This window comes from Polyodon spathula, chromosome 55 (genome assembly GCF_017654505.1).
Source record: "Polyodon spathula isolate WHYD16114869_AA chromosome 55, ASM1765450v1, whole genome shotgun sequence".
In the NCBI taxonomy this organism is placed as follows: domain Eukaryota; kingdom Metazoa; phylum Chordata; class Actinopteri; order Acipenseriformes; family Polyodontidae; genus Polyodon; species Polyodon spathula.
The window spans coordinates 893108-920607 of NC_054588.1; the positions used below are offsets into that span (position 1 = coordinate 893108).

Below are 27500 nucleotides of genomic sequence, written 5' to 3' on the forward strand. Positions count from 1 at the left end.
GGAGCTGCCAAAACATTACATTAGACGCCCCATAGAGGTCAGCGGGTGTCCTCCCATCCCCAAGCCAATCTCTTTCCACCCAGGAGCTCCACAGCGGAGGCCAGCACCTGCAGACATCTGCTCTGAGCTCACTAAGAGCCTGGCTTGATCTAAGGCAGGGGTCGCCAACCAGCATCTCGCCAGCTGCATGCGGCTCTTCTGTGGTGAAAATGTGGCTCTTGAAAAACACAATTGCATTTATTTTTTACTTTTTTATACTTAAAAACGTTAGCCAATCAGCAGCATGGAAACTTTTTTTTTTTTTTTTTTTTTACATAGCAACCAACCAGCCAATCATATCCACCCTACTTTCTAAGCAGAACCTGTGTTTAAATGAAAACATGCCTGTGAAGTGGATGGATTTTTCCTTTGTTTAGTTCAGAATGGCAGGGAAGTAAACAAGGAAATTATGAAATCCTTTATGAAAATATTATATCTAATGCTGTCTGTATGTAGAAGGCAGTGACGTTAATTATATTATTATAGACCTGTATTTCTTAATCTGTCGAATTTACCTTACTTTACTGCACCTGCGATATTACTTGGAAGTTCACGCATTAAAGTTTAATTATGTCAGTAACATTACATTAACATTACATCATTATTATTATATTATTATTATTATTATTATTATTAGGACCATTACTATTTCTACTCGTACAAAATTGGTAAGAAAAGGTTAAGAACCTTTAAATATACATATATGCATTATGTATACATACCTATGGAAAATGCATCTGTATTCATATTTATCAATATTAAGTATTACAAATTTTTGGCACTGTACGTTTTGTTTTTTTATTGGCTCTTGGTCTGGGAAATGTTGGCCATCCCTGATCTAGAGGGTGTTGTTTCTTTCTTATTTCTTACATCCACTAGAGGGCAGAGTCCCATAGGGGAACAGATAATGTGATTGTGGCCCACAAAACAATCTCATAAACCTGCACTTGCATTAGTGAAGAAACACGCGGCACAGTAAACATGCATTTCCATCTTAAACCTGGTACTGCACTTGCTTAAAGAAATCTCTGAGGGCAAGTCATGCTTTTAGTTAAAGCTACACTTCCTGGGTCCCCTGGAGAGTGGAACTGTCCCCACCCCCTTCAGTTTTTCCTGTCAGTAACCAATCAGCTGCTTCCCCTCCTGACTGACATGCTTTCAGCCAGTGACCCAGAAAGTGCAAGACAATCTGAAAGCAAGGCCTGCAAACAAGTTCTTTCAAGACTGCACTTTTGAGACCTACTGTACGCAACTAATAGACAGGCAACTTGGGTCAGATTCGTGGGCCAGATTCATGGATCAGATTAGTGGGTCAGATTCATGGCATTATTATGTCAGCCACAATCCTGTTAATGTTTTGACAATGTTTTGAGATCAGTCCTCTTCTAGGAACCGGACCAGCACTGATGAACCGAATGGCCTCCCCTCATTCAGAAATCTTGTTAAATCCACCCACAGCATCATTCATAGTCACCTGTATTTTCCCCAGAACTCCAGTGCTGTCCATTCGACTGGCAACATTCACAGAGTTCCCCCAGATATCATACTGGGGCTTCTGAGCGCCTATTACTCCAGCTATCACTGGCCCATGGTTAATACCTGCGGGAAGACACATGAAGCATGCAGGAAATACACAGGAAACACAAAGGAAACACACAGGAAATACACGGGAAACACACATGAAACACACATGAAGCATGCAGGAAATACACAGGAAACACAAAGGAAACACACAGGAAATACACGGGAAACACACATGAAACACACATGAAGCATGCAGGAAATACACAGGAAACACAAAGGAAACACACAGGAAACATGCAGGAAATACACAGGAAACACACGGGAAACACACAGGAAATACACAGGAAACACACATGAAACACACATGAAACATGCAGGAAATACATAGGAAACACAGAGGAAATACACGGGAAACATAGGAAACACACAACACACACACGGCACACACAAGAAACACACGGCAATGGGATCTGGCTGTCATTGGTAGATTTGCTTCTTACCTATTCTCAGTTTGAAGTCGTTGAAGGAGTGCTTGTTGATATAATCTAGTTTGCCCATCAAAGCAATGGCAAATTCTAGCATTATACCAATGTGGGCGTAACAGCGATCAGTGTCCTGAAGGGGGAGACAGAGTGCACAAAACCAATGAAAACCATCAGCCAGTAGCTTAAAAATTAAGTGTTATTATTTTTACTGATCTTTTTATTATATGATGTTTGCAGCCATTCTGCCTACTTCTTTCTGCAGTTACTCAAACGTTCTGTTGATCAGTCTGTGTTGCTTTGACTCTGAGTTCAGGAGATGCTCTTCAGTTCCAGTTGCCTGACAATGATAAAGTGTCTTTATAGAACAACCAGCGCCATCTAGTGATCTGACAATCAAGATCAACTTTTGTTCTGCTGGCAATACACTATCTGTGCACTAGATGGTGCTGATTCTTCTATAAACACTGGCTGATCTAACCAATTAGAACTGAAGCCTGTGAACTCAAAGCAACACAGTATTTAACAGTTTTAACATGTAATCTGTTACAGTTGTAACTAGTTACAGTTACAAATAGTTACTTCTCAGACACAGTTACATTTTTACAGAGACATTTCTTTTTCGGTTTGGTCAGTCTACAGCTGGAAATAATCTTTGAAGCTCACACTTTGAAGACTAATAATTAAGGCTGTATTTTTTTTTCATGGTTATCACAGATGTCATGTTTTCTGTGCAATGTGTAACTCCCATTTCTGAAAGAATAGTGTAAATATACACAAAAGTTTGCATGATTGACGCACTGCCTGTTACACTGCAATCAGGAAGCTGGCAGCCGGTTTAGTTTGCTTCTGGTAAATGATAGATTGGAAATATTTCAGCTGAAGATCATTCTGTCCAGCACATGAAGAGGACATTTCACGTGCCCATTGTTACTTTTACATGAATTAATGTTTCTTATTTTTGTTTGATAATTCACTGATGAATGTGACTAGGTGGACAGGTGTATTTAAAATGTTACAATTCAAATGATTGGATTAAATGTAAGTTTACAATTTAGAACTTTAGCTTGTTTAACTCAGGTTAAGCATTTAAATATTTAGGAACATTTGCTGTATAATAACTCCGGAGAAAATGATCAATGTGATTGGAAAAAAGTTTCAAAAGAAAACGGCTTCTTTACTGAACTGCGCAATGAAGTATTAGTATTATTATTATTATTATATTATTATTATATTAATTTTATATATTATCAGGTTACAAATCTACAGATCTGAAGGGACTAGATGTATGTGTACTATATGTATAATATTTAAATATGTACCATGCACTTAAACCAATTAGATATGTACCCCCCGAAAAAGTTCTGTGTACCGGGTATTTCACAGAGGGTACCTGGTTCCAGATTCACTAGCCGTGCCGACCTCTACTTGAAATGCCCGGTTTGTAAATGAGGCCATTTTTCACAGTATAAAAAAAATACAGCCTGGCTAATAATCAAAGCAGCCTCACTCTCTTTGTGTTTAGTAGCTATTTCTATGAATTGTGCTGAGCTTTTTAATAATGCGTTTCAAGGATGTTATAAATTCCAGGAATGTCACAAAGGCGAGAGAATTCCTTCATCTGTTCAGTATTCAGTAAAGCGATTCAAAATGCTGATTGAAAAATACCTCATTTTTTACAGACACAGTATTCAGTCCAGTCGCTGCCATGTAAGTACTGCAGATAGTTTTAATCTTCTCAACACCACTGAATTTTGGCTTCGATGCGCAGGCACAAAAATAAAACGATATATAGTATCTTAAAAATCAAAATTATCATTCACTTACAAGCTATAGCAGCTGCAGGCACAAAAAATAAAACGTATATATAGTTATCATTACAAATTACAAATTATCATTCAATATTACAAGCTATAACGTTTTTGGGCCCCACAAGTTGTTTTTTTGACTGTACAAGTATAGTAGGTACTTATGACAAGGTGAATGAGAAACACAGGAAATACGTGTGCCTGGGTCATGGAAATGGGGACTCAAAATTCATGGATCTGGTGTTGTGCAGGGACTAATTGGAAGGTGTTGAATCGGCTCTGGTGTGTGGTGCAGTGACTCTGGACTCGGCTCTGGTGTGGGTGCAAAGTCCACATGACTATAAATCCTTGTAATGGACATAGTGACGCTGGCTTTTTTGTGATTTGCGCTCTGGCTCTGTAGGGGGGCAACTTGGCTTCTGGCTTCCTCGGCTCTGGTTGTGGGTGTGCATTGACTTTTATCATGGTGTGGATGCAACTCTGGCTATGGCTATGGTGGGGTTGCAACTCTGTACGGGCTCTTGCAGTGATCTGGCCTGGCTTATGGTGTGGGTGCACTCTGGCTCTGGCTCTGGTTGTGGGTGCAGTGACTATGGCCTACTCTGGTACCCTAACATCGGGCTTTCATTGTGGTTGCAGTGACTTCGGGCTCTGGTTTTGCAGTGACTCTGATACTTAGGCTCTGGTGTGGTTGCAGTGACTCTGGCTTGGCTCTGGTGTGGTGTGCAGTGACTCTGGGTGTGGGTATTTCAGGGACTCTGACTATGGCTCTTAGTGACTTCTTGACTAGCAATTCTGGTGTGGGTGCAGTGACTGCTGATAGTCTTATTCTTATGTGGGTGCATTGACTATGGCTTGATTCTAGTGGTGTGGGTGCGTGTACTCTGGATCTGGTTGGGGTTGCAGTGACTCCGGCTTGGTGTGGGTGCATGGACTCTGTCTGCTCTGGTGGCTTTGACAAGTGTCTATCTGGTGTGGGTGCAGTGTCTCTGGCTTGGTCGGGTGCGAGTGATTCTGGGCTCTGGCTCTGGTGTGGGTGTTGCCAGTGACTCTGGCGCCGGCTTGGGTGGGGTTGCAGTGACTCTGGCTATAGGGGTGCAGGAATCTGGCTCTGGTGTGGGTGCAGTGACTCTGGCTATGGCTATTTAAATATGTACCATGCACTTAAACCAATTAGATATGTACCCCCCGAAAAAGTTCTGTGTACCGGGTATTTCACAGAGGGTACCTGGTTCCAGATTCACTAGCCGTGCCGACCTCTACTTGAAATGCCCGGTTTGTAAATGAGGCCATTTTTCACAGTATAAAAAAAATACAGCCTGGCTAATAATCAAAGCAGCCTCACTCTCTTTGTGTTTAGTAGCTATTTCTATGAATTGTGCTGAGCTTTTTAATAATGCGTTTCAAGGATGTTATAAATTCCAGGAATGTCACAAAGGCGAGAGAATTCCTTCATCTGTTCAGTATTCAGTAAAGCGATTCAAAATGCTGATTGAAAAATACCTCATTTTTTACAGACACAGTATTCAGTCCAGTCGCTGCCATGTAAGTACTGCAGATAGTTTTAATCTTCTCAACACCACTGAATTTTGGCTTCGATAGCAGCTGCAGGCACAAAAAATAAAACGTATATATAGTTATCATTACAAATTACAAATTATCTGGTGTGGGTGCATCATTCAATATTACAAGCTATAAAAGCCCCACAATCCTGTTCAGTTTGACTCTACAATATAGTGGGTCTGGCTCTGGTGTGGGTGCAGTGACACTGGCTCTGGCTCTGGTGTGGGTGCAGTGACTCTGACTCTGGCTCTGGTGACTGCAGTGACATTGACTCTGGCTCTGGTGTGGGTGCAGTGACTCTGACTCTGGCTCTGGTGTGGGTGCAGTGACTCTGACTCTGGCTCTGGTGTGGGTGCAGTGACTCTGACTCTGGCTCTGGTGTGGGTGCAGTGACTCTGGCTCTGGCTCTGGTGTGGGTGCAGTGACTCTGGCTCTGGCTCTGGTGTGCAGTGACAGTGGCTCTGGCTCTGGCAGTCTCTGGCTCTGTGTGGGTGCAGTGACTCTGGCTCTGGCTCTGGTGTGGGTGCAGTGACTCTGGCTCTGGCTCTGGTGTGGGTGCAGTGACTCTGGCTCTGGTGACTCTGGCTGGTGGGGGTGCAGTGACTCTGACTCTGGCTCTGGTGTGGGTGCAGTGACTCTGGCTCTGGCTCTGGTGTGGGTGCAGTGACTCTGGCTCTGGTGTGGGTGCAGTGACTCTGGCTCTGGCTCTGGTGTGGGTGCAGTGACTCTGGCTCTGGCTCTGGTGTGGGTGCAGTGACTCTGGCTCTGGTGTGGGTGCAGTGACTCTGGCTCTGGCTCTGGTGTGGGTGCAGTGACTCTGGCTCTGGTGTGGGTGCAGTGACTCAGAACAATCTAGATTAAAATTTGGTGCAGTGAATTTGTCTGGTGTGGGTGCATTTATCTGGCTCTGGTGTGGGTGCAAAGACTTTTTTTTGGGTGCATGTTGGCTTTATTTGTAGTTGCTTCAGTGATTTTTATAACCTTGCTTATAAAACTACTTGACTGTAAAGCACTTTTAATATGAATGAAGAGGCACTAATGCTTTTCCCCCCTTTGTTCAAAGATGCTTGCCAGTAAAGGATTGCTTGGCACTGCCTTCAGTTATAGTAGAAAGTTGTGATGAAGAACTTTTAGAAAGCTCTTTTCAAAATGTCTGCTCTAATGCACTGATAGTGTCAGGATTACTGCCCACATTGTCACACAGGTAACACACGATCCATGATGTGCAGGGTCAGCACAACATAATGTCCACGGACAAACAAAACGGAAGCTATATACAATTACATGCATGAGTGTGTTTCACGTATTTACTGCCACGGACTCTGTTAACTCTTGCCAAGGACATGCGTGCCCGTGTACGGACAAGTTGCCTATTCCTGATGTAGTACGACACAGAAAAGCCACAGCACTTTTTAATTTAATTTTTATAATCGCTCTTACTGCAGTGATTTAGAGGGCGGATCTCAAACCCCAGGGCACTAGAGCGAACGTTTTGAAAAGAGCTTTGAAACAGACTTTAAAGTTCTAAGTGTAAAAAGGTGCCAGAATGTTGACAGTTGAAAGAAGAGTGACACATATGTTATTTAAACAGTTGTAGGAACATGTGAGGACGTGGAACGCTAGATTTTTTGGAACCCCTCTACTCACTCTTTAAAATCGCGTTTTAGACGTGCAATTCTGATGGCGTGTGATGCGTGCTGCTACATTGCATCAATAATGACTGTGGAGAGAGTGACGACTTTCTAAGAACCCGAACATTGAATGCAAGCATCATAAAACAGAAAGGGCAAGGCGAAAAAGCTACTGCTGATTTGAAATCTGTTACCTCGTCAAAGTCGGCAATGATTTCATTGAGAAGTCTGATGCACTCCAGTCCTTCGTTATTCACATCGCTTTCCGAGTAAAAGACTTTGAAATCAGGAATGGAAGCAAACATCACACAGACACATTCGTACGACTGGCTGTACAGATCCTGTGGGAAGGAAAGAAATCAAGACTTCTAGTGGAAATGTTTGTCATTGAATTGAAGGAGCTGAGAAAGACTTCTGGTGGAAACGTTTGTCACCGAATCGAAGACACAGAGAGATTTTGGTGTTCTCACCTCATTGCGTCGGTTCTGTCCGATGAACTGTGAGGCTACGTGGGCCGGCAGCATGTTCTCCAGAAGAACCCGGTTCAGATTCTCCATCGTCTCGATCTCCTCGTGCTCCTGACCAAACTTCCTCTTCCACAGGAAGTCCAGACGGGAGTAAAACTCGTCCTGAGAGGGGACACATTGAAATCCTATTAATTCTGTTGAACTCCAGTTTCAATTCAATCCCACGCCAGCTTGAATGAGCTTACCTGTCTGGCGAGAACCAGGACTGTGAAGAAAAACACAAAGAGCCAGATTCCAGCCATGACTTTGGGCTCTTTCAACACCCCTGGCCTGCAGAGAGGGAGGCAAGAAAGGACAGCACAGTTCAGTACAGACAGAAGGAGGTGTAATATTACCCCCCCCCCCAGCAGGGGGTATAGAGCTGGGGCTCTTTCAATTAATATTGCACTGTAGGGTAAAATATTGTTATGTCTCTGGAACGACACTGTAAGACCCTTTCCGTACCTGTGCTCTCAGAACATTGGTAACCGATCGTTATCCGATTTCTGTTTCTAACTAAGTGCTACATTGCTGTGTCTAAGAATTCACGTTTAAGGTGTGTAATTCTTCAATATTGGAGTCAATAAATGGAAACTTACTAACATAGCAATTGGTGACGTGTGCAATTAGTTACAGTACTTAAGCTATTAACGTGAGAACATAAGATTTCTGAACGAGTGGAGGCCATTCGGTCTTCAGCGCTCGCCCGGTTCTTAGCAGCGGATTGATCTCAAAACTCAAGTCGGGTCTGAAAGGATCCCAGTGATTCAGCATCAACACCATGGCAAGGTAACCCTTGGTAACCTGTGACCAGTCTGGTTGGTGGCGACGTCAGCCCAGGAAATGAAAAACACCGAGCGGTGAGGGAATCGCGCTGTTGCCGGTTTATCAGAAATAAACAAAAGGTTTTAACAAACAAAATGGCGCAAACATACATTTTAAACCACCTGTGCACCAATACATACACCAACAATAACACACTACATACAACATAACACGCCAAGCACGAAATACGCACAGGGGCGGGGCGCCCTGCCACATAACCCTTTCCATCCCCTCATCACTCTGTGTGAAGAAGTGTCTCCTGCCCTCTGTTCTAAGTCCATTTTATTTCCAACGTTGTGTCCTCTGGTCCTGGTTTCTGTGCTTAAATATTGGCTGGAACTTGTCAGCTCCTTTAAAGATATAAAAGACTTCAATAAAGTGCCCCCTAGTGCTTCCTTTTTCTAAAAAGATCCCTATCTCCATAGCTCACTCCTTCAGGCCCTGGGATTAGTGGCTTAGTCTGATTGCTCTTTGTTGGCCTCTCTCCTCAATATCTTACCTGCTGGAGTTTGTATACAGCTCAGACACATAATAGTCTGACTGATAGCCATGGCTGGACAGGAAGATGACCTCATAGACCACCAGGGCAAGGGTCAGCAGGGTCAGCTTGAGTTCAAAGTTCATGCGCAGGAAGACGGAGCAGCTCAGCATACTGAGGAGACTGCAGTAGAGATAATACTGAGGAGAGACGGTGTGAGAGCGGACTGTCAGCTTCTAACAGAGAGGATAGAGGAGCAGGCTAGTCTAGTGATCTCAGACTGCAGTAGAGATAATACTGAGGAGAGACGGTGTGAGAGCGGACTGTCAGCTTCTAACAGAGAGGATAGAGGAGCAGGCTAGTCTAGTGATCTCAGACTGCAGTAGAGATAATACTGAGGAGAGACAGTGTGAGAGCGGACTGTCAGCTTCTAACAGAGAGGATAGAGGAGCAGGCTAGTCTAGTGATCTCAGACTGCAGTAGAGATAATACTGAGGAGAGACGGTGTGAGAGCGGACTGTCAGCTTCTAACAGAGAGGATAGAGGAGCAGGCTAGTCTAGTGATCTCAGACTGCAGTAGAGATAATACTGAGGAGAGACAGTGTGAGATAGGGCTGTCAGCTTCTAACAGAGAGGGTAGAGGATCAGGCTAGTCTAGATCTCAGATGCAGTAGAGATAATACAAGAGACTGCAGTTCTAACAATGAGGAGCAGGCTAATTCTGCAGTACAGTCTAGTCTAATTCAAAGTTAGTGTATCTGTTTATTTGAAGTACTTACTGGCACAGTGTACAGATGGTTTGAGTTTCTCTCAGTCGAATTCATTGAAACTGACTCAGGAAGAAAAAACTAGAAAAAAAAAACAAACGTATTTATAACAAGGAAAGAAATTCAAAAAATGAAAGATAGAGGAAGAAAGAAGGGAGGAAAGAAAGAGTCTCACAATCCTGTTCATTTTTAAACAACATTAAAATTCCTTCTTGGTGTCTTTATTAATTTGCCACATTCTTCCAGAATTTAGTTTCATTAAAGCCGGAGACACACAAACAGACAGAGCCCTACAATTCTGTTTTGGACTTTCAGAAGCTACTGTCTTTTTTGAACGAAACACGTGTTACATGGCTTTTCATTTTAAACATGGTATCTGCTACTACTTTAGCTTAAAGGAAGTGCGGCAGAGCAGAGCTCTGCCCTGCATAGATTGGCAGGGATGGGGTTAAATTCCTCTACCTGCCTGGGTTTATTGTGTTCAGGTGGCTGGGGTTGATTGGAGTAATTAACGATCAATCATCACCCAACCACCTAACATAAAAGGAGGCCTCAGCTTCCCATTAGAGAGAGAGCAGGGAGCTGAGGAAGCAAGGGGATGGTTGTGCATGCTGGTTTTTTTGGTTTGCTGTTTTGTGAATCTTCTGCTCCAGTGAAGGCATTGCCCAACCTGGAAACCTTTATTTTTGTAAGTCTTGTTTTGTGTTTTTTTTCTATTTATGCTTAAATACCTTTGTTTTGGCCCTTGTGCCCTTTTATTTTCTAATAAAAGATAATTTATTTTGAACTGCAGTCTGTCTCTGGGCCTCTATCCACTCGCCAGCCTGTCACAGGAAGTTCTCAGGATATCAGTTACTCTAGCACTTCCTGGGTCACCCTAGCGGTGTCTGCTGGGTCACTGGCTGAAAGCATGTCAGTCAGGAGGGGAAACAGCTGATTGGTTACTGACAGGGAAGACTGAAGGGGGTGGGGACACGTGGTGGACGTGGGGACCAAGGAAGTGCAGCACTCTCTGAAAGCACGGCTTGCAAACAGATTTGTAGTACCAGATGTTTTGAAATGAAAACACGTTTAAGATTTATTTCAAAGCTGCACGTTTGAGAGCTACTGTATGTAGCTGATGGGAGGGCAGGGTGGGTAAGACGTATGGAATTGTTTTGCTTGATGTAATCACTTTGGTTTGACTGTAATTAAAGTGTTCGTTGATACTTACAAAGTTGAGCAAAGCCATGACGAGGATCAGCAAGATTGCAATACATGCTAGAGGAACTCGGACGAGAGGCTGCTTGATTACAGCTGCAGAGATGGAAGGAATCCACTGGATAAACATGGGACCTTTCTGTGTCCATCGCTAAAGAAAATGACCACAATTACCCCTAAAATGTTTACTATGGTATACTTTGCATTTACCAAAATTTATGATGGATTATTTAATCTGTTAACCATACCTCTCTGTGCTTTACAATGCTTCCCTATGCTTTACCAGACCTCTCTGTGCTTTACAATGCTTCCCTATGCTTTACCAGACCTCTCTGTGCTATACAATGCTACCCTGTGCTTTACCAGACCTCTATCTGCTTTACAATGCTTCCCTATGCTTTACCAGACCTCTCTGTGCTTTACAATGCTTCCTTTTTCTTTGTCATGTGCTTTATTACACCTTGCCATGCTTTTATAACAGTACCTACATCCTGTGGACACTCCCTAATACTTTCAGCAGATTGTGCTAAAGAAGGCCCTTAGCAAGTTTCATCACAACCGGAGAAGTGCTTCTCTAGTTCAAGTAGAAGTGTGCCCTACAGAAAGACAGACTAACGGTTTATAGCAAGCCTGTGGTTTTGTTTTAATGAAATCTCCACTTTCGGGTAGTGCTGCGCTTCCTTGACTCACCGTTAGGTGTCCAGCGAAGCAGGTGAAGAGGAGGAGCAGGAAGATGAAGAAGGAGACTCCGTATGAGATTCCCAGAGCAGCATTCCTGCAGAAATAATGAGGAAGCAGGGATTCAATCATTAAGACACAGAGAGACTTCCAGTGGAAACGTTTGTCATTGAATTTTATAAACTGGCTTTAGTTTGATCGATCTGTCTATGTACTGAACGTTGAAATCTGTTTATCATATTAATGTTAAATTTTTTTTGTAACTAACATTGCGTGTGTGTGTGTGTGTACGTGTGTTGCTCTGAGATTGGGTGTGTGTTGCTCTGTGTGTATGTCTGGTACTCACTTGTAGGAGATGAACATCTGGATGATGAAGACCGCAATGAAGATGAGGATGGAGCATGCCATGTAGAAGTGGAAATCAGGGAGAGGGGCCCAGCGAAACTGAGAGAGATGAGAACACAACCAATGAGAGAGAGAGGCGAACACAATCAGCTACCACACACACACACACACACACAGGTGGAAAGCAAGAGCGATATAAGATTACACAGCCTTCCACACTACTGTAATTAAGCATTACACCAGGTTGTGTGTTGTTGTGCTTGGGGTGCACTGTGAGCCCCGAGGTGAAGCCGAATGTCTTCCACCAACCTGGGAAGTGTCTATCTCACAACCCCACACACACTGACAACAACGAGCTGTGAGGTAATTTTAATTAAAAACAACAGACAACAACAGGGTTCAGAGAGCAGTGGCTATGACTTCACACAGAGCCCTGTAATGAATAACACGACCTTTGCCTTCTGTAATGCACTATAATGTCAATCTTACACTGAGCTTTGACTATGAAACCCAGTTAACCCCGGCACTGAGTTTGAAAATGTTCTTACCTCCTTTTCCATGGACTTGTCTTTAAAATAGAGAGTGACAGGGTTCATCACGCCAGACTTCAGCCAGTGCCTGAAACACAGAGGATGACTCAGGACCACTGCTATAATGGGCTGGCTTCAAATCGCTTCTCTCAGTGACTTTGCAATGCAATATTTAAATGAAAATGAGTTTTGTCTCAGGGATGGTTAGCACCATAGAGTTGACTAATGTAGTCTGTTAATGAATAAATTACATTTCAGACATTAATAAATAAAAACAAAATTCCCTGCAGTTTTTTGATTATATACAGTGCCCCCCCCCCCCAGTTACACTTACTTGTGGGAATAGACACTTTCAATGCGTTGATTCATATGGTCTTCTGGTCTTTGTGACTGCGTGCTAAACATTTAAAAAGTAAACACAATTTCATAAAAGAGAAGTTTGATAAGTCTGTGCTTGACACTGAGAAAGATTTCTAGTGGAAACGTGTGGCACTGAATTGAAGACACTGAGAAAGACTTCTAGTGGAAACGTGTGGCACTGAATTGAAGACACTGAGAAAGACTTCTAGTGGAAACGTGTGGCACTGAATTGAAGACACTGAGAAAGACTTCTAGTGGAAACGTGTGGCACTGAATTGAAGACACTGAGAAAGATTTCTAGTGGAAACGTGTGGCACTGAATTGAGTTTGTTTTAGTATTTCTGAAGGATGGTTTTTACCTTTCTATAGACCTGCTTTCCCTGTTGTGCATTTGAATTTCCTAAAAGAACAACATTGACAGGAATTGAGATCAATTTTTGCCAAATTTAGAACATTTTTCAGTCTCTGTAAGTCACCTTGGATAAAGGTGACTGTTAAATAAACAACAAATAATATTAATAATAAGAGTTTACAAGTAAACAATGTTTGATAGACTGATACAGTAGTCAGATAGACAGTCAGTTTGTTAGTTGGACAGACAGATGGACAGATACTGTTCATTTTGATGGCTGACATAAGGAGAGGCGACAGGCAGACACACAGAAAGACAAATAGATAGTAGACAGTTTGTCAGATAGCTTAATAGACAGACAGACAAAGAGATAAACAGTCCGAGAAACGCTGTCATCAGATAGACACACTGTAGACAAACAGACAGTTTATTAGAAGAGATAGTTCAGGTGGAGACAGGCATGTATCGGCCACTATAAACTGTTTAAGCTCAGACACTGCAGTCAGATACACAGATGGGAGATTTTGTTGGACAGAGGCAGTAATCCTAACCGCTGCGTTGAGGTCCGGTGGTTTGGTCAGATCCACGCTCTCTCGGTGGCGCAGGTGAGCGAAGGGCTTGACCGCCCCCCAGGACTCCAGGTACCGAGCCATTCGGACTGAGGCCCTCTGCTGCCTTACCCCCTCGTGAGGAGCAGGAGAGAGGCCATTGGTACTGACCACAGCAGAGACCTGACAGGGAGACACAGCAACACTGTAACACTGTACACAACCACAGCAGCTATTCTGACAGGAAGAGAGACATAGCAACACTGCGTCTAGTGCACTGGCATTGCCTGCTGTGTACTGGGCAGAGCCTGGCTGTACTGTACTGTACACAGGGCAATGCTGGCGGGTCCACACTGTATAACACTGATATAAAACCCTGTACAGAACTACAGCAGCTACCCAACATGGTGTCTATATAAAGTTGTAATCTAGTGCACTGGCATTGCCTGCTGTGTGCTGGGCAGAGCCTCTCTATACTGTACACAGGGCAATGCTGGCGGGACCACACTATATAACCTAACAGAACTAGTAACTGAACCTCTGCAGTGAAATCCCTCGCCCGCGGGTCAATGACCAGGTAGGTCTTCAGGCCAGTCAAATAGCTGTCTCGCGTCTCCCCCTCTCCCTCCTCCACTTCATACACCCCATTCAGGTGAGAATATGTGGCTTCTGTGATATGAACACGCCTGTGGAAGAAAGAAAGCTTTCAGGAACATCCGCCCCCCATCACTAGGGCTGTACATTCAGAACCAGAGCGAGCAGTGTGAGGAAATGTATCTCAACAGTGCAAGACAGTATGGAATAAGAACAGTTTCATGTAAATTGTCACATGATTTTGATGAAATGTTAAAGGCTGATCAGTCCCGGCACTTAGGATTCTCCAGGCAAGCCGCTAAAAAACTTTACCACAGTAAATTCGGTTTTCTAATGGTTATGCTTTGCCCTGTTTTTAAAATATACTTTACCTCTTTCTGCTTTGCAATGTTTCCATATGCTTTACCAGACCTCTATGTGCTTTATAATGCTCCCTTATGCTTTACCAGACCTCTCTGTGCTTTATAATGCTCCCTTATGCTTTACCATCCCTATCTGTGCTTTACAATGCTTCCCTATGCTTTATCAGACCTCTCTGTGCTTTACAATGCTTCCCTATGCTTTACCAGACCTCTCTGTGCTTTACAATGCTTCCCTGTGCTTTACCAGACCTCTCTGTGCTTTACAATGCTTCCCTCTGTGTTGCCATGCTTTCACTGTGCTTTATAACACTTTTTCTGAACTGTTACTATGGGAAACTTTTATAAGCTTAAAGCCAGGTAATTGTAGTGGAAAGTGTTAATAACCCAACATTGGAGCCACTCAGAATGATTGCAAATAGTAAGACGAACGGCAGGAATGGAAATGTGGTTTCTGACAGGAAGCTCTCACCCAGGCAGCCCTCCAGACTCCATGTGATTGGCTAGCGTCACGTCTTTGGACCAGACGTCATACTGCCACTTCTGCAAGCCGATCACGCCACTGAGAACGTTACCGGAATGCACGCCCACACGCATGTCGATACTGACACCCGTGGCTTCACGCAGCTGACTGAGAAACAAGCAAACAAGCTAGTCACGAAAGCCCCCCCCCCTTCACCACGGCTGTGAATCAAAACCAGACCATCAGTGTGAAGATGATGACCAGCTAGGTGTTTAAGACCTAGATCAGGACAGCAAGTGAGGTGTTAAAATCATGGCATGTTAAAATGATTTACAGGATGTGGAATAGCATGTCCTCAAATGTAATTATGACAGACAGAAAGATGTAAGGACAGACAGAAACCCCTCCCCCCCCGACATATCCCCGGGAATCTCAGTAGGTTCTGCTAAATAATGTTAATATTAAGTTTCATGACGATTGGAAAAGTGGTTCTCCAGATAGATGCAAAAATGTCCAGTCCTTCATCAGTGTAGAGTGTGTGTGTGTGTGCGTGTGTGCGTGCTTGTGTGTGTGTGTGCGTGTGTGTGTGCTTGTGTGCGTGTGTGTGTGTGTGTGTGTGTAGAGAGATATTGGAAGGGTCTGTTTCTTCTCCTGTTTGTTTGTTGAGTAGGTCTTGTGATAATATACATGGTTAAAGACGGCTTACTTTACAGCATTTCACGGCCTAAAAATTGGGATTTCTAGGTACTTCATAATTACAAATATGTATTAAAGCAGAAAGAAATAGCGTGGTCATATTAAAAATTGATCATTTTCTCCAGTTAGTATTCAGCAAATGTTTCTAAATATTTAAATACTTACCTGAAAAACAGTAAAGGCTAAATTGTGGAATGTCCACCTCTTAAAGACATTCTATTTTTTACCATCCCTGAATTATCAAACCAAATACAGACATAAATACATGTAAAAATAACAATAGACACGTGAGATGTCCTTTCCTGTGCTGGACACAGGGAGCTTTAGCTGAAATGTTTCTGATCTTCAATGCAGCGGGTGTCTGTAGTCAATAAGGCAAACGCTTGCTGTATTTATTTTTAAGTGACACATAAACGTGTATATTTACACTATCCTTTCAGAAATTGAAGTTTTCACGGGGAACTACATATTACACGACAATGGGTACAAAGCCCTAGTTATAGCACTTCATGCTTCAGTACATCAGTCAATCAGAACCCCAGGGCAGTCAGTAGGATAACTGATTGAGGTGTCTCTCACTCACTTGATTGAATGGCACATATCCAGGCCCATCTGGACACAGTTTGCAGCGTGGCTGGGCAGAGACACAGGCAGGCCAGACACACAGTAGTAACAGTCTCCTAGGATCTTAATCCTCATGCATTCATTCTCCTGGAAGAAAAGACGAGAAAACAAGCCTGTCAGGGACATCCACCAAGGCTATACAAAATCAGTATGAATCTATATGAATCTGTATGAAGCTGTATGAATCCATATGAATTTATATGAATCTGTATGAAGCTGTATGAATCCCTATGAATCCACATGAATCTGTATGAATCCATATGAATCTGTATGAATCCCGATGAATCTATATTAATTTGTATGAATCCGTATGAATCAGTATAAATCTGTATGAATCTGTATGAATCCATATGAATCTATATTAATCTGTATGAATCGGTATGAAACTGTATGAATCCATATTAATCACTATGAATCTGTATGAATCCGTTTGAATCTGTATAAATCTGTAAGAATCAGTATGAATCCCTATGAATCTGTATGAATCCCTATGATCATGACACAAGGCAACAGTATAGAATAGAACAGAGTAAGAATCACCATAAGCACTTCTCTAGACATATGTAAAAAAAATGAATATAAGGATGTATGGACAGACTGCCCCCCATATCCCCAAAATCTGACATTCTGAATAACATTCAATGCGATATTAATGCCAGGTCTCGTGACAGTGGGATAAGCGGTTCTCCAGTGCTGTAATGTGTTTAGTGTGACCTGCGTGCGTACCACCGCCTGCACTGCATCCCCTCCGCATCGCCAGCAGGGGGCAGCAGTGAGGCTCAGTTCACTCACCTTTGCAATCTGGTCAAATTTTCCAAATAGTTCGTTCAGCATCAGCACCAGTTCTTTAGGTGTGCACATGCTGGCCAACTGAGTGAAGCCAACAATGTCTGCATACAGGATACTGGGAAATACAAGAGAAATACAATCCGAATCCTTCCACAGCTCTGTGCACATTCATTAAGGCATTAGAAACCTCACCATCCAGTTTTACCTGGAAGATCCACTTACTGATTTTTGGAGGATACAGACCTTTGAGGTATTTCCTTATACTCTGGGCACAGCTGTGTGTTGTGTGACAGTGTTGAACTGGGCAGAGTATCACACGATCCACTCAGCAAACAAAGAGATGCTTCCAGTATCTCTCACAGACTACGCTGACAAACGCACTAGCTGCTTGCTTTAGTTTCTTCTAGTTCTTACCCATGCAGAGTTTATTATTGAATTTATAGATTAACTGCCTATAATGACACACATTACACTGACGAAGGCAAAGCCAAAATGCTTGTCTGCTTCTTGAGTGCAAACCTGTCCTCAGGTGTGCAGATTTGAAAGAAACACATATTATAGCACACATAGATTTTCAATTGAAAACACCTGGTACATCACTAGGTTATAGAAAACGTTGCATATGTATGCCTTCCTCTCATCTGTTTGCTGGGAAGTGCAAACAGATGAGAGGAAGGCATACATATGCAACGTTTTCTATAACCTAGTGATGTACCAGGTGTTTTCAATTGAAAATCTATGTGTGCTCTAATATGTGTTTCTTTCAAATCTGCACACCTGAGGACAGGGGAGATTCATGGAACTATTTTCTGATCTGCAATCCCTTTAAAGAGTAAGTAGCGGGATTCAGAAAATAAAGCGTTCCCCGTCCCCAGGGCACTAGAGCGGGCATTTTGAAATGAGCTTTGAAACAGACTTTGAAGTTATAAAGTGTAAAAAGTTGTCAGGATGATAGCAATGAAAAGAGAAATTCCAGGTATGTCATTTAAACAGCTGTAGCGGCACGTGGGGACGTGGAACTCTGTATTTTTCAGAACCTCGCTATTTACCCTATGAACCTGCTGCAGAAATGCGATTTCTTTAACTGCTCTCCTACCTGACATGCTTGTGTTGCTTCACATACAGGTTGTGGAAGTTGTTTTTGTTTTCCAGTCGAGGCTGTTTGTCTTTCAGTCGCTCGATGATCTCGGCTTTCATCTCTAAAGCGATGTAGGCAGGGAGAACTGACAGCAACAAGTGCTCCTGGGAAATTAAAACAAAACCAAGTTCACGAGCGAGAGGGGGCCACTCAGAACTCCATCCCCTCCCCACTCTCTGTCTCCTTCCCTCTGTCCTAAGACCACTTCATTCCCAGCTGTGTGTGTCCTCTGGTCCTGATTTCTGTCCTTATTAGCAAATTTGCCACTTCAATCAAGACCAACTGGATTGTTGTTTGTTCTCAACAGATTCATATCTTTATAGCTCATGTCTTTATGCCCTGGGATGAGTCTGATTACACTGGAAGACTCCCAAAGGATATTTTTGTCAAATGACTGTGAATGAATTGAAATATGCATTTTATGTACGACTGGCATAAAGTAGCCTTGCTTGCATACAGTCCTCCCCCTTTATAGCGCTGTAGTCTGGAGCCATAGCTAAGAGGCTGTGCTGTTTTTGTTCCTCTATATAACAAGATTACTAGTGTTAGTGTAATGGTATTATGGGATAAATGGGAAACATGACCGTACCGCCTTATGACCTTTTCTACAGTATAAAGGGCTGCCTTATAAAGGAGGAGCACAGTATTTGGATAAATACTGTTTAAGTCAACTGAAGTAATTTTAATTGTCACTAGAGGGTGCTGTTGCTTACTAATATAAAGACGAACTCGAACTGCTGAGCAGCTCCTGAACTCAGAGGCACAAAACTCCACGGTATTCGTGTGGCCGGTCTCACACATGTGAGCAAGGAGGCTAGACTCACCTGCTGCTTCTTCTCGTTCACCAGCTTGCTTCGTGATTGGCGGAAATTGATGCCGTCCTTGCAGGTGTTCTGCAGAGCGCGCTCAGTGAGGGTCTTGTGGTACACGCCCACCAGGTTGGCACAGATAAACACCACCGCATTGGAGAGGAGCTGAGAGGAGAGGAGGAGAGAGAGGAGAGGAGAGGAGAGATGTGACACACAGATAGAGTAATTAACTTCAACTGACATTTTCTTAAGTTTTTTTTTTTAAATCTTTTTAGAGGGGATATAGAAAGGGGGAGGGGCTGAAGTAGAGACGGGGAGGGTAAGAAAGAGAGGGAGGGGGAAAGATGGGTAGCGAATGACAGAAAAAAATAAGAGAGAGAAGGGGATGGATGGAGAGAGAGGGAGGGATGAAGGGGAGTTAGGAGGACAGTAGTGAAGGAAGGGACAGAGAGGGGTAGAGGGAGAAGGAGAGTGAATGAGGAAGATTTTGGGTGGAGAAAACGGCAGGAGTAAGAGGGTGGGGGGGGTGTTGGAGGCATTGGAGAAAGTGGAGGCTCCTTAAAGAGGCAATCGATCCAAAAATATTGTCTAAAAGGCAAGAAAAAAATGAGATTTTAACCAAAACCCTCTGTTCAACATTCCTATAGGAACAGCAGTTCTGGCTCCCCAGAGGAGGCAAGTCTCCATTATAAACTCCTATCTGCTATTAACCACAGTACCAGCAGTAGCAGATCATGTGATCTGAGCAAGGGTTTTAATTGGAGGAGCCCAGAGAGTTTATTTTCATCAGAGGGAGGCAAGCCTCCGTTATGAACCCCTGTCTGCTGTAACCACACAGTACAGTACGAGCAATGGCAGATCACGTGGCCTGACCCCTGGTTTTAATGCCCCCTGCTGAAGCACTGCCTTTGTGAGTATGTGGAGGGAGGAGATTTTCTAGTTTTCATCTGCATTTCAGCTGATTGGAAAAACTTACCAGGAGCCACCGTGTGCCTGTATGCTTGGTGCATTGTGACAACGGTGGCGTCAGTAAAGTGAAATGTATTTATATCATTTTAGCCCATCTCCAGCAGTGTTTGTTCACTTTTTTTGCGCGATTATTTTGTTTAGAAAATATTTTATGCAAATTATGTTAGGGACGTGTTGAAATGGAAATGCTACATCAGTGTTGTGCACAGTGCATTTTATATGTGAACAGTTAAGTGTATTAGAATGAAATATGATGGGCTCCTGTTTTCTTTTCTCTGAGAAAATGCATTTAACAGCCAAACTGGGGTGGAAACGTGTTTAGACTGTGCTTGTAGATCTCCTGATCCGCCCCTCCTGCCCAGCACTGGACTCGCCTGACCTCAGCACCACGTTACTGGATCCTCAGCTGATGCTCTATCCTTGCACTATTGCACTACTATGTCATTGTAGATATAAACTGTTGTAACCCTAACTTGTTGCATCCTAATTCATATTGTATTCTAGTAGTATTATTATTTGCACTTACTGTAAACTACACTGTATTTAAATATGAATCTTGCATAGGGAAGAAAATGAGAAAGAGAGGGGAGGGAGATGGAGATGGACAGGGAGGGAGTGGGCCGGGGGAGATATTGTTCTACCCATGTCCTGACTGAATGTTTACTCCACTCTTCCATAGTGTAAAGTGGATCCATGAAGCTGCCCTCCTGCCACACTCTGCTCCCTGGTGGATGTAATAAATACCTCATTTGTTTTACGTTGTATTTCTTCCGTCCACTAGGGGGCAGAGTGTCGGGGGAGGGGCAGTTTACTGGTTACACTCGGTGTAGCAGCTGTACTTAGAGAGAAATGCTATATAAGATGATTCTAAACAACAACAAGAGGACATTATTTAACAGACCTGTGTCAAGTTACCCTGTACAAATACAGTATATTCAAATTCACTTTTGAGCCTCTATATAAAGATAAGAGCACACACTATCTCCATGTAAATATTTAACAAATCAGCAGAGGAAGGAGAAAGCATCTGTCACGAGATGCCATGAAGCTGGGTATGGAAATAAGCTGCTGGTGAGTTTCCTCTTTAGAGCTGTTTAATGATCTTCCATGGCAATGCAAAGAGACACACAGGGGTGCTGTGTTATACCAAGGGGCAGTGGTAGCTCAAGTATAGGACAGCTGCAATGGGATGAGGCTGGTGGAATGAGACCACAGTGTGCTAATTATACCCTAAATGATCTTCAATGACAATACAGACAGTGGCTCTGCAATGGCAATGCAATTATGGTTCTGTATTATACTGAGGGGCAATGGCAGCACAATTATAGGGCAGCTGCAATGGGGTGAGGCTGGTAGATTGAGACGACAGTATAGTAACTAAATCCTTCACAAATTACACAGAGACACACACACACACACACACAAACACATAGCCACGCACACGGACACAGAGAGAGAGAGAGAGAGAGAGACATACACAAAGACAAACACAAACACACACACACACAAACATACAGCCGCGCACACACACAGGCAGAAAGACAAAGACGCACAAACTCTGACACATAGGGATAGACAGGCACATGTCATTAAAATGTATTTATTTATTTATTTAACCAGGATAGAACCCTTGCGATGTACAGGGAGGTTCTTGGCAAGAGGCGTGTCTTACCTGCAGTGCCAGGTGCTCTTCACTGTGATTGGTCACTGGCACGTATATACTGAACACAATGATGTGTGCCAGCGAGGTCACGACCCCTCCAATCATAGCGGACTTCAGACACAGAGGCAACAGCGTGTACACGATGGTCGTAATGAAGAGGAAGAACGCCACCTTGAACAAGAAAACAGGAAGCGATCAGGGACTGAGAGGAGAGGTAAGGGTTGAACTGCCTGTAACATCACAAGACTCACTCAACAAACAAACAGGAGGGGGAACAGACACTTCCAATAGCTCTCTCACGCACGCACACACTGATGAAGGCACTGGATGTTTGTCTGCTGAACTTTCTTAGTTTTTTTTTTATTAACAAGAGTTCGTTTGAATAAATCTGTGTTAAAAAATGTGAATTTCATGTTCACTATAATGCAATCATGTTTCATAAACGTTTGAAGTCTTTTTCGTTTTGAAGACACCGAGAAAGACGTCTAATGGAAACCTTTGCCATTGAATGTCTTAGAATTTCAAATCACCAATTTGCTAATTGGATTTTCAATCCCAGTGGTTTGTTTAAATCTGCACAACAAATCAGAACTACAGAAGCATTTGGGGTGTGTGTGTGTTCTAAAACATGTGCACACGACTATGACTTAAACAGCGGACTGGAAGTTCCCACCAGGTAAACTTTATTTTGTGAAAAGCAAACGCTGGCGTGTTACCTGCTCCCAGGCCTGCACCGCCCCCCCCGTGAATGCGAAGACGAAGGCCATGGTGAGGAGGCAGCCCCACACCAGCAGGGAGATGAGACCGTGGCAGCACTGGAACACGGGCTCCACACATGCCAGCACGAACAGCAGGGCAAACACTCCCAGTGCAACGAACACAGTGATCACGAAGCCAAGGTGAGCAGAGACAGGCTGCAGAGACGAGAGAGGAGAATCCCGTTCAGAAGCAGTGACACCCGACCCCCAGTTCGGAATCACAGCTAGCAGGGTGAGGACTGTATTAGAATAGTGAAGAACAAGAATTAGCAACTGAATGCTTATTCACAATTTGATAAGCAACTCTCCAGACAGATGCTAAAATGGTGTGTAATTCAGTGTTAAGGTAACATTATTCAGCAGGTTTCATTCGACTTTATGAAGCAAAATTAGTTTGTTCTATAGGGTGAGGCAAAAGGGTGTCCATAGCTATAGAGTACAAATACACTTTATTGCACTTTGCTATGTTTTAACTATTTGTTATATATGCTATAAGAATACTAGTCTCATACTAATGACACTGATACTAGTGGTAACCCTAGCTGTGCACCCTCTGAGAGATGAAGAACACAGCCACGAGGGTCAGGCTGAAGCCCATGATGATAAGCAGTGTGAGCAGGCTGGCTGGCTGCTGCTGTGTCAGTTTGTAGGAAGTCTGACACAGAGCCTCCTCTCTCCTCCTCGTCACGGGAGCGGCGCCCGCTGCACTGGGCTCCAGGACCATGCTGCGTGCTCTCTCCACTGACATCCCTCACGCCAGCCAGGGGAGCGTCACATGAAGTGGGGGCTGCTTTCTGGAGTGCCCACCTAGGCAAAAGTAGGAACCAAATGTTCTGGGGTTTTGTTTCGGGTGGGGAAGTTTTTTTCAGGTTGAGCGTCAGTTTATAAAGTGGGAACCGATGTTTTCCGGTTTAGTTCCAGTGGGGATGGTTGTTGAGGTGGTGCAACTGGACAATTTGTAAAGTAGAAATGTTTCAGGGTTTAGTTTCGGTTGGATGTAAGCGAAGTAGGCTGTAGATATATCCAAGGAACCAAAGAATCTTTTATAGAGGGAGCAGTTTTTATTGTCACACACTGTCCATGTTCAGTTTCAGGGGGGCAGTGTTTAATGTGGCACAACTGGATTGTCTTCTATCTATGTTCAAGGAACCAAGATATCCTAGGTCTGGTTTTCGAGGGGACAGTTCTTAGCGTTGGAAGAACGTTCCATCAAACAGTACACTCCAGCTGAAGTTTAAAGGAGAGCAGTTTTAACCCTTGCACGAGTGCATGGCGGTCACTTTGTATCCTTTTTTAATAGAAGGAACCAAATCTTCAAAGTGCATTCCACGTCGAGGAAGTTCAAATTTTCAAATTCTGTTACGTTTTTAAATCCAATTAATATTATTTAAGATTTTCCTCCAAATTTTAATACCTGGTTGTTTAAATCCAAGAGAGGGGGTTATGTGCTAATATAACTTTTTTTTTTTTAATCTAACAAATAATTGACCCAGTTTCCACAGGGATTACTTTAACAGGAAATTTAAAAAAATACATCATAGAGCAGGAACCAAAAAAACGAAAGCTTCTGTTTCAGTAGTGGTGGTTTTCAATGACGGAGATACGTGTCAGCTTTTCTGGTCCTGCGTTGTTGTCTTCCTCTCCAAATGAAAGCGTGTGCTGTGTGGCCTGCGCTGCACTGTGCTTGACGACCTAAAAAAAACAAAGCAAAAAGGAAATGAAAACATATCATATGCAGGCGCTTTGCTCCTCAAAGCCATCATTTCCACTTTATTCTCTGCTTCTGACCAGCGATTTCCAAGCTGAGGAAAGTCCAATGAAACAGGTGTCTATCATACCTGTCGCTTTCCTATAGCTCTCTGGATCTCTGCGCCCCACTCAATCACAGCTGGGCACAAACGACTCCTCAACTGAACCCTATTGTGTGATTAACAAGCTGTTCCAATGAGGAACCCCACTCAGATATGTTACTTTTGTTTGAAAGGTGTGTGAGACTGTTGACAGTTCAATTTGTTTACAGCCCCCCCCCCCACCACCCCCAACCCCCTGGGGGAGGTTTCGCGGATGTGCTTCACACTGACAAACTCGGTTGATCTTATAGCCGGGAAAAGAATCGAACCAGACCGTACTTTCCAGTGTTAAAGAATAGAACAGACAGGAATACAATGGAATGGAATAGAATGGAACAGAATGGAATGGAGTAGAATGGAATGGAACAGAATGGAATGGAGTAGAATGGAATGGAACAGAATAAAATGGAACAGAATGGAATGCAATAGAATGGAATGGAACAGAATGGAATGGAATAGGATAGGATAAAATAGCCTTGCTCCTGCTAGTGCTTGCAGCAGTATAGAAGGTTATAAATGACATATTCAAGCTAAAAGAAACAGAAAACTAATTTAACTTAACAAAATAATCAATAATATCCAATTTGCACATTTATTACAATAGCGAAAGCCATATGAACCATATTAATTGCAAATTTCACAAAGCTTATACAATTAACAAAATCTTTAACCACATGCAACCACATGCAAAAGGGTCAGTGTACATTAGGATCCTAAACTTCAACACTATAATAATAATAATAATAATAATAAATTATTATTATCTTATTAATATTATAATATAATATTATATTCGGGAATAATAAGGAATTAATAATAATAATAATAATAATAATAAATAATAATAAACCTTATTTCCTTAATAAATATTTGCAGGCTTTTTTTCAAAAGTGTGAACATGTAAATTATAGTTATCAAATCTATTTTTGACAGAAATTAATGTTTTAATAATCATTTTGACTAAAAACATAATAGTACTCACTGGAACCAGAGCCCTGATATTTGTGCTTTGTAGATGCACCTTGCGTTCTGCATCCCCTGACTGATTACCACAATAGGAGGGAAATTCTTCAGTTGAAAATATATTCAGTTAAATTCACTGCGTAGCTTTATTTTCAAATGACAAAACATACACGATTTATATTTAAACTATCTGCCAATATATATATATTTAACGTAAAAAAGATTGAGCAAATTATTCTCTCTCATGCGCCGCTTTTGAAGGGTTAACTACACTCTTCTCTTTCACTAAACTTACATTCAAATAGAAACATTTCTTTCTGGCAGCAGCCTTTCAAAAAAACATGACAAAACACTGACATTTGCATGTAGCAAATTCAACATGTGTGTTCCATATTTAAAACCAGGTTCTATATTCAACCGCAATTTTAATTAAGTTATTAGATTGAAAGTTTTCTTTTTAAGTTTTTTGTAAAGTCTAGAGAAATGTTTTACGACGTTCTTTGCCTGTAGTGTAAAATATAATTATACAAAATAATTAATAATCAAACGTGGTTATAATATATTATTGACAGGAAAGCAATATCACAAGTAGATAGCTTCTAACCTACCTTAACTGGTACCTGGGAATATCTGAACTGGGGTAGACTGGGGTAACGGGTTTGGACCAGTCCCTCCCTCCTCCTTTCCTCTCGCTCCCCCTTCTCTCTCTCTTCCCCCTCCCTCCCTTTAGCGAACGAATACGTATTTTAATATAGTGAGAATATATATATATATATATATAGATATAATATATATATATATATATTATATATATATATATATATATATCTATATATATCTATTATATATATTCAAGAAATCAAAAGTCAAGAATAATAAAAAAATTAAGACTGATTAAGACTATTCTATATATACAATATATATACTATATATATTATATTATATATATTCCTACTCTAGCTCCCTCTCGCTACTTCCCTCTCATGAAGGCTGCCTGAGTCCCCCAACTTATATCATCTGAACTATCAGAAACAAACATGGGAAACTGACCTTTTTTATGAGTGGAAAAAATGACCTCCCCCCAGCTAATAAAATCGCTAAGCAGAGCCCCCCACCCCCCCCCCACACACCAGCAAGTTACTGTTGTCAACGTTACTTTGTCTTGGTGGGATATTCTTAAACTTAACAACTGTTGTTCAAATAAAACAGCACAGTAACAGACCGCAACAAAAGCTTCCTATGCAATCTCATAAAAAAAAATAAGATCACCAAACTCGCAAACAGATCAATAAATAAAGAAGAACAACATGACAATATGAAGTTACTTACACCGGTACCCTCAGTGTACTGCAATTCTCCCCAGATAGATTGATGCAGGTTAGAGACAGGAAAAAAAAAAAAAAAACCGAGAGAAAATGTCAAGCAACACCTGCACTAGCAAATGAAAATAAAAGTTTACAGTGCAGAAAAATAGTTACAGTGTCTCCCTAAAACAGGTAACGATGCACACGGTTGACATTCATCCAGTATATGTTGTGTTTTGCCTTTGTTTAGTCGTTGTCTTGGGAATAAAATACAAGAAAATTTAATCGAAATACAAAAAACGAAACAAAAATTATTATTAGAAGTAAAACAACACGCAGACCGCAGGCTTCAGAGTTTCGTCAGTAAAAAAAAAAAAGCAAAATATCTATCCTATATATATATATATTTACGTTAGAGCTTTCTACCGCTTTATACACACACACACACACACACACACACACACACACACACACACACACACACACACACACAACAATCTCGCGGATCTTTCGAACTGCTTTCCTTCAACACCGGTTTTAGATCCATCATAAAAAATAATAAATAGATTCAAGTCACACGGAAAAGAAAGATTACGATTACTTATTCTCCGAATGGTTTCAGATAAAAACAAAACAAAAAAAAAAAAAAAAAAAAAAAAAAAAACTTGTCAAACAACTATGTCGAACCCCCCCCCCCCCCCCAAAAAAAAAAAAAAAACCCTTTGACATAGCTCTGGGGAGTTGCTATTTTAAGATCCCAGGTGCAATCGCAGTGGCTTGGGCTTGGTGCTGTGCACATTTTTCAGGGCGGAACAGAGAGAGTCGCTTGTTACGTGATATGCTACGTTATATGGATGAATAGATTGCTGAAAAAAAAAATAATTA

The 27500-nt window shown here is 42.2% G+C and overlaps 1 protein-coding gene across 5 annotated transcripts in view; it reads right to left on the reverse strand.

The window, feature by feature from the left end:
• Nucleotides 1–27500, reverse strand: part of LOC121307360 (adenylate cyclase type 2-like) — a 33211-nt gene that overhangs the window by 401 nt on the left and 5310 nt on the right. For 2 of the 5 annotated variants that reach the window (XM_041239559.1, XM_041239558.1), the window contains 24 exons: nucleotides 23049–24190; nucleotides 22457–22654; nucleotides 21750–21911; nucleotides 19124–19273; nucleotides 18258–18403; nucleotides 17165–17276; nucleotides 16332–16459; nucleotides 15062–15220; nucleotides 14175–14322; nucleotides 13640–13819; nucleotides 13096–13136; nucleotides 12711–12773; nucleotides 12395–12464; nucleotides 11848–11945; nucleotides 11514–11598; nucleotides 10837–10974; nucleotides 9636–9704; nucleotides 8878–9056; nucleotides 7760–7844; nucleotides 7518–7676; nucleotides 7242–7388; nucleotides 5357–5458; nucleotides 2064–2178; nucleotides 1514–1638 (listed from right to left, as the gene is read on the reverse strand). In XM_041239559.1, coding sequence (XP_041095493.1) covers nucleotides 1514–1638; nucleotides 2064–2178; nucleotides 5357–5458; nucleotides 7242–7388; nucleotides 7518–7676; nucleotides 7760–7844; nucleotides 8878–9056; nucleotides 9636–9704; nucleotides 10837–10974; nucleotides 11514–11598; nucleotides 11848–11945; nucleotides 12395–12464; nucleotides 12711–12773; nucleotides 13096–13136; nucleotides 13640–13819; nucleotides 14175–14322; nucleotides 15062–15220; nucleotides 16332–16459; nucleotides 17165–17276; nucleotides 18258–18403; nucleotides 19124–19273; nucleotides 21750–21911; nucleotides 22457–22654; nucleotides 23049–23246 — 3057 coding nt within the window. In that variant the 5' untranslated portion in view covers nucleotides 23247–24190. Of the gene's footprint in view, nucleotides 1–1513; nucleotides 1639–2063; nucleotides 2179–5356; nucleotides 5459–7241; nucleotides 7389–7517; nucleotides 7677–7759; nucleotides 7845–8877; nucleotides 9057–9635; nucleotides 9705–10836; nucleotides 10975–11513; nucleotides 11599–11847; nucleotides 11946–12394; nucleotides 12465–12710; nucleotides 12774–13095; nucleotides 13137–13639; nucleotides 13820–14174; nucleotides 14323–15061; nucleotides 15221–16331; nucleotides 16460–17164; nucleotides 17277–18257; nucleotides 18404–19123; nucleotides 19274–21749; nucleotides 21912–22456; nucleotides 22655–23048; nucleotides 24191–25919; nucleotides 26026–26640; nucleotides 27039–27500 lie in introns of those variants that run through there. The other 3 variants (XM_041239556.1, XM_041239557.1, XM_041239560.1) reach the window with 3 other exon arrangements.